Below are 13,060 nucleotides of genomic sequence, written 5' to 3'. Positions count from 1 at the left end.
TGAAGTTCTGGAAACAAATAGTGGTGATGGTAGTATAACACTATGAATGTGCTTAAGCCACTGAATTTTATGTTTAAACATGGGTAAAATGGTAAATTGTATATTAGGTATATTTTACTACAGAAAGGAAAAGAAAAAGGCATATAATTTCCTCCCTGAATTCTCAAAGAACAGAAAATGTGTTTTTCAAATTTGACTTTTATATGAAAGTAAATGACAAAATTAACCTCATACAATCACTTAGAAATGTTTATCTTTATTTCAGAATAACCTATAGGACCATATCCAGATAAAGGTCCTATCAGTACTTCTCATGAGTTATCACTCAGTTTTGCTTCTAGAGACCCACCAGTCAAAGCAGTAAAACTAAATCTCCTTAACAAAACTGAAGTCTTCAGAAAAGCAGTGCTAAAGGGGTGATGAAACCTTACTTAACCACTCCCTGTATGCAAGATGACTTATTTTGCATTCCTTAAACTTCTCCTTTGATTCTCAATATATCCGTTTTTTTTTCTTTTTTTCAAAAGCATTATTTTGGTGAAAATCCCAATATATGAGTTTAAAAAAAAATCATTATCATCATTAACAGTACTTTAAATCAATTATTCCTTTTGCCTGCAACAGGGTCCAGCAAAGCCTTACCACCTCAAGCAAACCCACTATACCTATCTATGCTCAAGAAGTAGTTTGGCTACTGAAGACATGCTGGTCTCTTCCAAGTCTTTCCTCAGGATCCACACATCAGACATTCATCTCTATTCTCCAAAGAGCACACCATGGCTGCTGTGTTCCTCTCCTTCTCTTCTTCCTCTTTTGATACCTTTTCTTTGTCTTTTAGCTTCTCCTTATTTAGAGTGAACTGGATTGGATTAGCCGCTGGTCTTGTCCTTAAATAATACATCCCAGTCTTCAAACCCTACAAGGAAAGTAAAGACAATTATTAGGAGAAACTCTATGAGAATACTAGACATTCCACACCAATATTTAAAATACATTCCTGGCTGGGCGCTGTGGCTCATGCCTGTAATCCCCCAAGAGGGGTAGTACATGCCTATAAATTTCAGCTACTCAGGAGGCTGAGGTTGCAGTGAGCCAAGACTGTATCACTGCACTCCAGCCTGGGCAACAGAGCGAGACTCCGTCTAAAAAAGTATAAAATAAAATAAAACAATAATATTAAAATAAAATAAAATACATTCCTGGCCAGGCACAGTGGCTCACACCTGTAATCCGAGCACTTTGGGAGGCCGAGGCAGGTGAATTGCTTGAGGCCAGGAGTTTGAGACCAGCCTGGCCAACATGGCAAAACCCCATCTCTAATAAAAATACAAAAATTAGCCAGGCGTGTTGGCACACACCTGTGATCCTAGCTACTCAGGAGGCTAAGACACGAGAATCACTTGAACCCAGGACAGAGGTTGCAGTGAGCCAAGATCACGCCACTGTACTCCAGCCAGGGCAACAGAGTGAGTCTCTGTCTCAAAATACATACATACATACATAAAATAAAATACATTCCCATGAACCAGATCAAACTTTTTTTAAACTTGGAATTCTGTCTCCTCTAGGAGTACTCTCAAAAATGCTTTGTGAGTCAGACAGAAATATCCTGTTCTTTTCACTCCTAAAACAGGCTTATCTCTTTGGAAAGGTCAAACATTTTTATTCTTTTGTCTTTGTTTTTATGCATGTGACTTCCAGGTTTGCCCAAGACAATATGTCTGCCTTAGGTTATAACTATTTAGAGAGCTAGACTGTGTCTCTGTGTAACAACAGACTACAAGACTTCAAAGATAAAGATCATCATCTTCTATTCAGTATCCTCAGTCCTGGCACATACTAGATGTTCAATAAATATTAAATTAAAAAACAAATTTATAATTCTACTTAAATACCCAGTACATTATCAGGGAATAAGAACATAATCCAAAATCACCAGACTTTACAGCTGGCAACGACTAGCTAAGTAAGCTGGCTTTCACTTTATAAAGTGAGAAAACAATGGATGTTTTTGAATAGTGGGTTGACGTGTGCAAAGTTTTATCTGAGCAATGGTGGTAATGCACACAAAATGGCTGGGAGCAGAGATCCTAGAAGCAATAAGGTCAGTTTAGAATAATAGCAGCAGAAAAGGTAGGAAGATATTTAAGAAATAATACAAAGGAACAATCAACACAACTTGGTAATTGTACGAACAGTAAAGGAAGGAAAGCATCACAGGTAACTACAAGGTTTCAAACCTAAGAAGGAAATAAACCTAACAGAAACAAGAAAATCCAAGGCAAGACCTTGTTCTGTTACAAAAAACATGGGTTGGTTTTAACGTTCTGGATTTGAACTTAAAGAACTTCTACGTGATAATATTTAATAGATGGCTAAAACATAAAATCATTCCAATGCCAAAATATCTCAAGCTGGCAATTAAGTATTCCTTGATATTCTCTACCAACCTGCTTCCAGCCGTAGAAGTGCATACTAGTGAGTTTGCCATAGTTAGGCTCAGCAATGTGGATGTTCAAAGATTGGCTTTGATCAATGAAAGCACCTCTCTCAGCTGCCATCTTGAGAACAGTTTTCTGAGAGATTTCCCACACAGTTTTATAAAGTTGCTTCAGGTCATCAGGAATTTCTGGTATGCTCTAAAGAAGGAAAACCCAATGTTTACTTTACTCCAGTTAAAGAAAGCAGTGTATGATTAATAGAATAGTGACACAAGCTTTGACCTTCATTTTACTTCCTGCCAGATCTGACCTTACCATTCAGTATCATATGATATGATCCTTATCAAGTTTACCAAGACTATTTAGAAAGTTGAACAAAACCCCCATCTAACCAACCAAATATCAATCTGGTGATAGTAATTTCAGCATCCCTTTTTTGTTGGTCATAAACCAATTTTTTAATTTTTTAATTGGTTTATGACCCAAACATTCATTCTTCTAGAGGCACTTAAAGAAAGGAAAAGTCAGAGCTAAGCAGCAATAAATGACCCTTGAGTTTTGCAGAAAACACAAAAAATAAGGGCTGTAATTCACAGGGATCAAGGGAAGCAATGAGATAAAACCCTTTAAATAAGCTAGGATTCCAAACTCCCTTTGGAATCCGAAATCAGGTTTTCTTAGGTCTAGGGTTAACTTTCATTAAAACACACAGACTGGCTAATGCTACAGTTTCTGTCATTAAATATGGAACTGTTATAGGACTCTTCATCTGTGTTGCTAAGCAGACCAACATTTAGCCAGACACCTCTATCTGCAAATAAATGCCTCTTGACTCTTAGTTGCAAATATTTACACGATTTGTGACTCTGTCTTTTGGACTATCAGTCCTCAACCATGATTTTTAATTAAGCTTGACTCTCTTAATTTCAGTCTTTCTATCTATGATCCCCCAAATTTTGATATACTTTGGAATCACCGAAAGAATCTTTAAAAATTATTGATGTCTGAGGCCAGGCACGGTGGCTCATGCATGTAATCCTAGCACCCTGGGAGGCCAAGGCAGGCGGATCACCTGAGGTCAGGAGCCTGGCCAATATGGTGAAACCCTGTCTCTACTAAAAATACAAAAAACAGCCGGGCGTGGTGGCGGTCACCTGTAATCCCAGCTACTTGGGAGGCTGAGGCAGGAGAATCGCTTGAACCTAGAAGGCAGAGGTTGCAGTGAGCCATGATTCCACCACTGCACTCCAGCCTGGGCGACAGAGATTTCGTCTCAAAAAAAAAAAAAAAAAAATTGATGTCTGGTTCCTGTTCCTAGACATTTAATTGGTAAGGAATGCAACCTAAGCTTCAGGATTTTAAAAGCTCCCCAACTGATTCTAAGATGCAGAAAAATTGAGAACTACTTTTTTATATTATTGCATAAAAACAAGATGGTAAGGGTTATGTAAAGATGTGTACAATCCTAGCACAACAATGCAGAGGTGAACAGAGCTACATAAGCAAAGCCTAGATGAACACAATGAAGTCATTCTCTCCATTGTCTAGCATGAGTGAGGAGGTACCACAATGTCCAACTCAGCCCCTGCAGAGCACACTTCATTTTCATTCTATACCTGAATAGAGCCATTGCATGCAATAATCTGGTTTTTCATCTCTTCATGCCATAGGCCCCGCTCAGTAAGATCTTTCAATAAGTGAGGATTTACAATCTGAATGGAAAAGCAGAAAATGTATGAAGAAATAAATAACAGTGACTGCTTAGAAAAGACTACAGCTTTGAAGCTTAAACTAAAATCACTTAAGAATTATTTAATGCTAGATTGCTTGGTAAATTCTATCTTTTATAAAGACGAGACATCAATGCCACCACACGAAAGCTATATTCCTTTAAGATCTTGACATCTGTTATTCAAGAAACAATATAATTAGCCAGGCATGGTGGCGCAGCATGCCTGTAATCCCAGCTACTCAGGAGGCTGAGGCATGAGAATTGCTTGAACCCAGGAGGCAGAGGTTGCAGTGAGCCAAGATCATGCCACTGCACTCCAGCCTGGGTGACAAAGTGAGACATTTTCTCAAAAACAATATCGACAACAACAAAAACATTGTGGTGTGGTAATCATTATATAATATATACACATATCTAATCATTATACTGTATACCTTGGATTTATACACAATTTTTATTGTCAATTATACCTTAATAAAGCTGAAAAAATATTTTCATTAAAAAAGAAACATATGGCATTTGCAAAAGTGAAAAGAATAGCGCCTAAGATGGGTAAATCTATAAATACTTAGGTTAAAAAAATTGGAAACGTATCCTTCTCGAACTTTACAGAACTTTATTTCAAGATATCTGGAAATTCACAAATAGTCTTTTAAATTGAGGTTCTCAACCCTAGCTACACATAAGAATTACCTGGGAACCTTAAAAACAAACAAAGAAAAAACCACTGGTCTCACCCACCATAAATTCTAATTGGTAACCAAGTCTGAGAACCACTGCCTTAAATGATACTTCTTTATACATTTTGAGTATCCTAACTTAAGCATCTGGGAGAAGTTATAGAATATATCACTATGATTACATAATGGTTAAACATCATGTTAACTCTACTATCAACAACTTACTTTCATACTCGACCCTCATTCACTCATTCTTTCAACAGATTATTTATTAAATGCCTATTGTGCTGAAATATTAATAACAAATAATAATATTAGAGATGAAGATGACTGTCTTTATCAAAGTTTGCACCCAAACTAAGAAAATGGGCAAATTAAACATGAGTGAGCATTTACTCCCAACATCAGGCTTTTGAAAGATCTCCCTGTAGGGCTGGTTGTGAACTGCTCACCTGAAATTCTCCTGACAAGACTCTGCGAGTATAGATGTTGCTGGTGTAAGGTTCAATGGACTCATTATTCCCCAGGATCTGAGCAGTGGAAGCTGTAGGCATCGGGGCAATAAGTAAACTGTTTCTTATACCATACCTAAAGAAAAGAAGATTATCAGGTACTAGTCCCAAAGCTACAATCTGCCAGGAAAGCAGCTACTTTAAGTCACTGTAGTAAATGTAGATAAATGTAGTAAATATAAATGTAACATCATACATGCATTGAACTCACATGTTGACTTTCAAATTAAACTCCTACAGGGAGGCAATTCCACAGTATGGGTGCTATTATAGCCCACTCTCCTCTTAAATGCCTGACTCCTAAACTGAATTAGTACAATTTTTATTGTTGGCTATCCTTATCATACCATGATTTATGCCACTTGGACTGTGGCACTCAGGAATCATAACACTTGATACACTATCTTGCGTAGGGAAATATTCAAATCACTGTTGAAGCGCTCCCCACCTGTATTAGGTTACACTCATCCAACCCTCACTCTTTTCTAAGTGCCTATAAAATCATTGTGCTAGGCCCCTTCTGGAAAAATAATGATGAGAAAGTGGTCAGAATCAGAGAAATATCACCACAATTCTCCATTATCCTGTAAAGAGGAAGAAATTATGCTCAAAGTATATTCTTCAATTATAAGTTCCTGGAAGAAGGTTAACATCTTTTGACTAATAAGAGAAAATACACTATCTGACACACTGAGAAATCTCCCAACTGCCCCTGGCTCACCTTCAAAGCTCAGCCTAATTGATACCAATTTTAAAACATCTTTCCTCATCAGGCAGGCACAAATACAAATGTCAAATACAAATATCTACTCTGCAAACATTTTCTCTGACCTGTACCTTTCCGTATACCTTAACTACTTGTTTTCTTAGTCTGAAGTTTTTAAAACACAAAGAGCCTGTCTTTCCTACATTCTATACCTATGGATTCATACAGTGCTTAGCATACAGCCTCATATCCTGACGGAGTCTGTACAACTGGATATAGTTTGGCTGTGTCCCCACCCAAATCTCATCTTGAACTGTAGTTCCCATAATCCCCACGTTACGGGAGGGACCTGGCGGGAGGTAATTTAATCACAGAGGAGGTTACCCTCATGCTGTTCTCATGAGATAGTGAGTTCTCACAAGATCTGGTTTTATAAGGGGCTTTTCTCCCTTTATTCAGCACTTTGCTTGCCGCCGTATTAAAGAAGGACCTGTTTGCCTCCCCTTCTGCTATGATTGTAAGTTTCCTGAGGCCTCCCCAACCCTGCGGAACTGTGAGTCAATTAAACTTCTTTCCTTTATAAATTACCCAGTCTCAGGCAGTTCTTTATAACTGTGTGAGAATTGACTAATACAACTGGGTTCCCTACTTTTTAGTTATTATTATTTTTTTATTTACTTTTTTTGGGGGGTGGTTCTCCACCTTACTCTGTCACTTTGTAGTGAGGTATCAAGCAAACCACCAACTATCTTCATGTCTTTACTTCCTCATCTGTAAAATAGCAACATCATCTGTCTACAGACAGGTAAATGTTGTGAAAAGTCCTACATATATGATATATTCAAACTATGGAATTGTCTATAATAATTAAAAACATTAGGTACACCTACAGGTACTAAAAGAGAAAGAGCTCCAAAATAAATCACTAAATAATAAGTCTCAGAATACATCAAGTCTTTTTTTTGAGACAGAGTCACAGTCACCTAGGCTGGAGTACAGTGGCATGATCTCGGCTCCCTGTAATCTCCACCTCCTAGGTTCAAGTGATTCTCATGTCTCAGCCTCCCAAGTAGTGGGATTACAGGCATGCACCACGACGCCCAGCTAATTTTTGTATTTTTAGTAGAGACTAAGTTTCGCCATGTTGCCCAAGCTGGTCTTGAACTCCTGACCTCAAGTGATCCACCCACCTCATCCTCTCAAAGTGCTGGGATTACAGATGTGAGCCACGGTGCCCAGCCCAGAATACATCAAGTTTGATCACATTTATATGACAAAACCGTGTATGTGTACCTATCTGCAAATGTACTGAAAAAGATCTAGAAAAATACACACCATTAACAAGTCTTATCTCTGGGAAAAAGAATAAGTTACTTTTTTGGTTTGTTTTCTGAGACAAATGGTTGGCAGAAGTATGAAGAAGGGCTTTTACTTTCTATTTTATTTCTGTATTTGAGCTTTATTAATAATAAATTTGTGTTCATATACTAATTTTGAAATTAGAAAAAAAGTCATGTATATAAAAAACTAAGCCACAGCATTTTGAGGAAAAAAAATAAAATAAAATAAAAATATATATATATAAAAATACAGTACAGGTCCATTTTCTTAAAAGCTGAATTTCCATGTAAACACACATGTGTGTGTACTCTTGGAAGAAAACCTAAAGGATGACAGACACTAAGATGCACACAGGTTTTCTGGGGGAGGCAGTATTAGTATAACTTTCATGTTCTCTTTCCAAATCTATGTTTTCCTAAATTTTCTAACATGTATTATTTGAGTAGGAAAACAATTTTAATTTAACAATTTTAAGGCAAACAGTTATTTTTTTAAGAGCATTTTAAAGCTACTGCTTCATTCTCCAAATATTAATCACTTTGCATATGCATTAACCCATAAATGACAAAGTCATCACGATAGAAAACAAAAACAATTTGCTTTGTTATTCACTCTGCAAAACATTCTGTCTGCCTTCGAATCCCTTATGCTTATTAGTTTGAAAGGCCTACAAAAACTCAATTTTAAAATTTTTCTTTCATATAGTCTAAACACATTACCCTCCAAAAACTCTTCCAAAATCCATTATTCCTATGACAATCAATTCAAACAAAAGCCATTTGTATGCCCGACGTAACTAAATTGGGAAATAAATAAGAATGAAAAACATTAAAAAAAAAAAAAATTAAAAAAAAAAAAGCATAGTTGGGAAAAAGCTTTAACGAGAAAGAAAATTACCTAATCTAGGTGTGTTAAGTCCCTAAAATAAGATCAACTAATAATAGTAATTCCTACCAGGTACTGAAATGCTTTCATTGTGCCAAGCAACTCCCAGGTTACTATACACATTATCTTACGAAGTTTTTTCCCAAAATAATTTTGTGAGATAGGCCATTTTAGCCCCATTTGTAATAAATGAGTTTAAGAAGTTAAAATGACATATCTAACTTCTGAAGATCCAGAAGGTGAACCTAAACCCTTCTGCCTTCAAAGCTACTTTACATCTTTTCACTTACTTTGCAATCTTCTCCTTGAGAAGCTTCCAGTCCCATAGGTCTGTAGGAGTAACATTCCACATATCATACTGAAGAATCTAAGGAATACACAACTCAAATTTATTCTACAGCAAGTTAAAACTATGACCAAAAAAAAAACCCACAAATGACTAGCTGCCATGTCCCCACATCCCAACAAATGCTGTCTTCGAATCAACCTCTATGAGGAATACAAGCTCCAGAGATTTTCCTGGACAAAATTCCATGTAGTCATATTGATCAGAAGCAGGCTAAGAAAACGGATTATCCCATGTCATATCTACAAACCAGAAAACTCTAACATTCATAAAAGCGTGTGGCTGACACATTCTCTTTTTTTAACACTAAAAATGTTACTTTCTTCAGTGCCTTCATCTGTCCCTTGATCTGTTTACTTAGCTAAAAACACCTATTTTCTAATAACCACACATTAGATTTTCTAATATCAGCAGGAATGTCAGAAATGAAATTAACATTTTATATAGAAAAGAATCATAGTACTGATAATAAAGGCAGTGGGAAAGGCAGAATTCTAAGACAGCTTCCCAGATTCCCACACCTTGGTGCACAGGCTATTTATAATCTCCACTTGAGTATGGACATGACTTGAGAATAGGATGCATGTCACTCCAGTGATTATGGCAAAGGTGAAAGGTTTCTGCAGATGTAATTAAGGTTCCAAATCAGCCGATTCTGAGTTAAATAAAAGGAAGATTATGCCAGGTGCAGTGATTCATGCCTGTAATCCCAGCACTTTGGGAGGCCAAGGCAGGCGGATCACTTGAGGTCACAAGTTCAAGACCAGCCTGGCCAACATGGCAAAACCCCATCTCTACTAACTCGGGAGACTTGAGGCAGCAGAACTGCTTCAACCTGGGAAGCAGAGGTTGCAGTGATCTAAGATCACACCACACACTCCAGCTGGGTAACAAAGTGAGACTCTGTCTCAAAAAAAAAAAAAAAAAAAAAAAGCGGGGCGGGGGGCTGGTGAGGACATTATCCTATGTGGACCTAACTTATCAGGTAAAAACCCTCAAGAGACTAGACTGTGCCCCTTTTGAAACGAGAGATGGTCTCTCCCACTGGCCTTAAAGAAGCAAGATGCCATGAGTCCTTGAAATATATTCTGCCAACAACCAGGTAAGCTTGGAAGAGAACTCTGTGTCTCAGACGAGATCACAGCCCTTACCAACATCTTGAACACAGACCCAGAAAAGAAGGCCCAGCTAAGTCTGGACTCCTGACCTGTGGAAACTGTGAGATAACGAATGCCATGTTTTAATCCACAGAAAACTAACATTGGCAGCATCCCTCTTACATTACTTTAGCAATGACTAGTTCTAAATAAGAGATTAAAACAGAGTATCCTTTTTACTCCAGAGGACAAAGGTATTTAAGTTTCCTATGGCTGGTGCAACAAATTACTAAAAACTTGGTAACTTAACAAAAATTTATTCTCTCATAGTTCTGAAGACCAGAAGCCCAAAATCAACATGTTGGGAGGGCCACACTCCCTCCAGAGGCACTAGAAGAGATTCTGTTCCTTGCCTCTTATAACTTCTAGTGGTTATCAGCATTCCAAGGCTTGTGGTTGTAACACTCCAATTTCTGCCTCCATAGTCACGTTGCTTCCCCTTCTGTGTCTCTTGCAGGACAATTGTCATTAGATTTAGGGCTCACCTGGATAATCCAGGTAAATCTCCTTATCTCAAGGTTCTTAATTACATCTGCAAAAACCCTTTTTTTGAAGCAAATAAAATTAAATTCACAGGTTCCAGGAATTAGGATGTGGACATATCCTTTTGTGGGGTCACCATTCAGCCCACTACAGGTACTCACAGGCAAAAACAATTCCATCCATATACTTACTCCTTTGCTAACTGGAGAGCCCTCATAGGTTTCGTATGGGCCCTGCTCCTTGGCAAGGTCACAGCTGGCTTCCAGAGCACCATAATAAATAGTTTCAAAGATCTGCTTATTCAGTAACTGGGCTTCTGCACTCTCAAAAGGGTATCTCATCAGGATAAAAGCATCTGCCAGACCTTGTACCCCAATTCCAATGGGGCGATGGCGTTTATTTGATAGGCATGCCTTTGTGTCAACAGATTTTAAAGAAAAGGAGAAAACATTACTGAACAGGAAAAGCAACATTCTGTACCAAATGAGACAGACTACCTCTTTTTCTCAAACCATTTTATTGATAACCATTTAAATGATGACTTGAAGATCATGATTGATTCCTTTCAATTTGGATTTCAATAATTACTAATAAGCAGAGAAATCTATTCATACCTCTGGTACAGGATAGTAGTTTATATCAATAATTTTATTCAAGTTTCGGACAACGACTTTAGTGACTTCAGCCAACTTCTTAAAGTCGTATGTGTGTTCTGATGTGACATACATATTCAGGGCCAGGGAAGCCAAATTACAAACAGCAACCTGGAATGCAAAAAACAGGTCAAGAATCACACAATTTTTATTTCTACTTCCTGTGTCAATTACACCACCATGTGAGCCTCTAATACTCAGACATTAAAATTTTAAATTTTTATATTTGACTTCTCCCTCTTCATCATTCATCAGTCCATTTCTAAATCCCAGTGATTCTATTTCTTCAATACCTAGTCATATGTGTTAGTTATAACATGCATCAGCAAAATAGGTAAGATAGAGAGAGAACCCTATGTTCCACAGTACACAGCTCTATTACCAGACATATATCACACTATGTTATAATTAGCTTTTTACATATACCTATCTCATTATTCAGTAGATGAGTGCCCTGCAATATGGTAGCCACTGGCTACATATATCTATTTAAAATGAAATAAAATTTGAGTTTCTCAGTTGCACTAGTCATATTTCAAGTGCTCAATAGCCATCAGATACAGAACATTTCCATCACTGCAGAGTTCTTCAAAACACACACGTCCACCTCACCTTCACTGATATTCTGACAAGCCCTTAGCAACAATGGATCTCAATTTGTGATTTCTGAAAAAGCTCTTCCAGTGATTTCTCCACTACACGAGGCAGTGAGCTTCTTCACACAAGGATCATCTTATTTATATTTATATGTTTAGCACTAGCAACACATCTGGCACACAGTAAGTCTTGATAATGTTGAATGAATACACTTTCTTTTCCATTTTGATTATGACTATCCCAAGCCAAAGTCTTAACTTCTCTCACATGGACTACTGAAAGTTTCCCAGTTGAACTCTTGATGCCCTTCACATCTACTCCATTCTACACATGTTGCCAAATACCCATTTTTTTAAATATAGCTTGAATCACAGAAGTCTAATAAATGCCAGGAAGAAAAATAGGCAGGAAAAGAAGACAGAGAGTACTGGGGATAAAGATGAAGGGGGTATAATTTTTAAACAGAATTGTCAAGAAAGACCTCATTGAAAATGTTACATATGAACAAAGAACTGAACAGGTTAGAAAGCAAATCATGTGGCTATGGGAAGAGGGGGTGCATTTTAACATTCAAGAGGGAAGAAGGAGCAAAAATCCTGAGGTAGGAGCATGGTTGACATGTTTGAGAAAAAGCAAGAAAATTAATAGGGTTGGAGCAAAGTGAACAAAGGAGAAAGTAACCGCAGATGAGGTGGGTTATCCAGTTGTGTAGGACCTTGTAGGGCACTGTAAGAACTCTGGATGGAAAGGAATGAAGTACTGATACATGCTACAACATGAATAAAAGAACATGTTAAGTGAAAGAAGCCTGACACAAAAGGCCACATATTATATGACTCCATTCCTATGGAATGTCCACAATGTCCACAAATCTAGAGACAGAAAATATATTAGTGGTTGTCAAGGGCTGAGGGAAGAAGGGAACAGGGAGTGACTGCTAATGGATAAAGGGTTTCATTATCTACAGTGATAAAAATGTACTACAGGCCGGTCACGGTGGCTCACGCCTGTAATCCCAACACTTTGGGAGGCTGAGATGGGCGGATCACGAGGTCAAGAGATTGAGACCATCCTGGCCAACATAGTGAAACCTCGTCCCTACTAAAAATACAAAAATTAGCTGGGTGTGGTGGCGCGCGCCTGTAGTCCCAGCTACTCGGGAGGCTGAGGCAGGAGAATTGCTTGAATCCAGGAGGCGGAGGTTGCAGTGAGCCGAGATCGAGCCACTACACTCCAGCCTGGTGACAGAGCAAGACTCTGTCTCAAAAAAAATAAAATAAAATAAATAAATACTACAATTAGATAGTGGTAATGGTTGCACAGACTTGCAGATATACTTAAAAAAAAAAAAAGAAAAGAAAAAAACACTGAATTGTACATTTTAAAAAGAGTGAATTATAGCTCAATTTGCAAAAAGAAAGAACTCTGTTGAGGTTGCAGTGAGCCACAGCCCAGCCTGGGCAACAGAGTGAAATCTTGACGCCCCCCCAAAAAAAGGAATTCTGCATGGGTTAGCAAGCCAAAGAG

At 37.8% G+C, this 13,060-nt stretch overlaps 1 protein-coding gene across 2 annotated transcripts in view; it reads right to left on the bottom strand.

The window, feature by feature from the left end:
* Positions 1 to 236: 236 nt before the first annotated feature.
* RRM1 (ribonucleotide reductase catalytic subunit M1) overlaps positions 237 to 13,060 on the bottom strand; it is a 44,124-nt gene continuing 31,300 nt past the window's right edge. For both annotated transcript variants that reach the window (XM_003804616.5, XM_034932021.3), the window contains exons 13-19: positions 10,898 to 11,047; positions 10,475 to 10,696; positions 8,588 to 8,664; positions 5,306 to 5,441; positions 4,058 to 4,153; positions 2,451 to 2,639; positions 237 to 916 (exon numbers count right to left, since the gene is read on the bottom strand). In XM_003804616.5, the coding sequence (XP_003804664.1) occupies positions 728 to 916; positions 2,451 to 2,639; positions 4,058 to 4,153; positions 5,306 to 5,441; positions 8,588 to 8,664; positions 10,475 to 10,696; positions 10,898 to 11,047 (1,059 nt within the window). In that variant the 3' untranslated portion in view covers positions 237 to 727. The remainder of the gene's footprint in view (positions 917 to 2,450; positions 2,640 to 4,057; positions 4,154 to 5,305; positions 5,442 to 8,587; positions 8,665 to 10,474; positions 10,697 to 10,897; positions 11,048 to 13,060) is intronic.

The sequence above is a fragment of the Pan paniscus genome, chromosome 9, assembly GCF_029289425.2.
Source record: "Pan paniscus chromosome 9, NHGRI_mPanPan1-v2.0_pri, whole genome shotgun sequence".
Lineage (NCBI taxonomy): Eukaryota > Metazoa > Chordata > Mammalia > Primates > Hominidae > Pan > Pan paniscus.
Note: the sequence above shows the minus strand (reverse complement) of the source record. Positions and strands in the feature narration are given on the sequence as shown.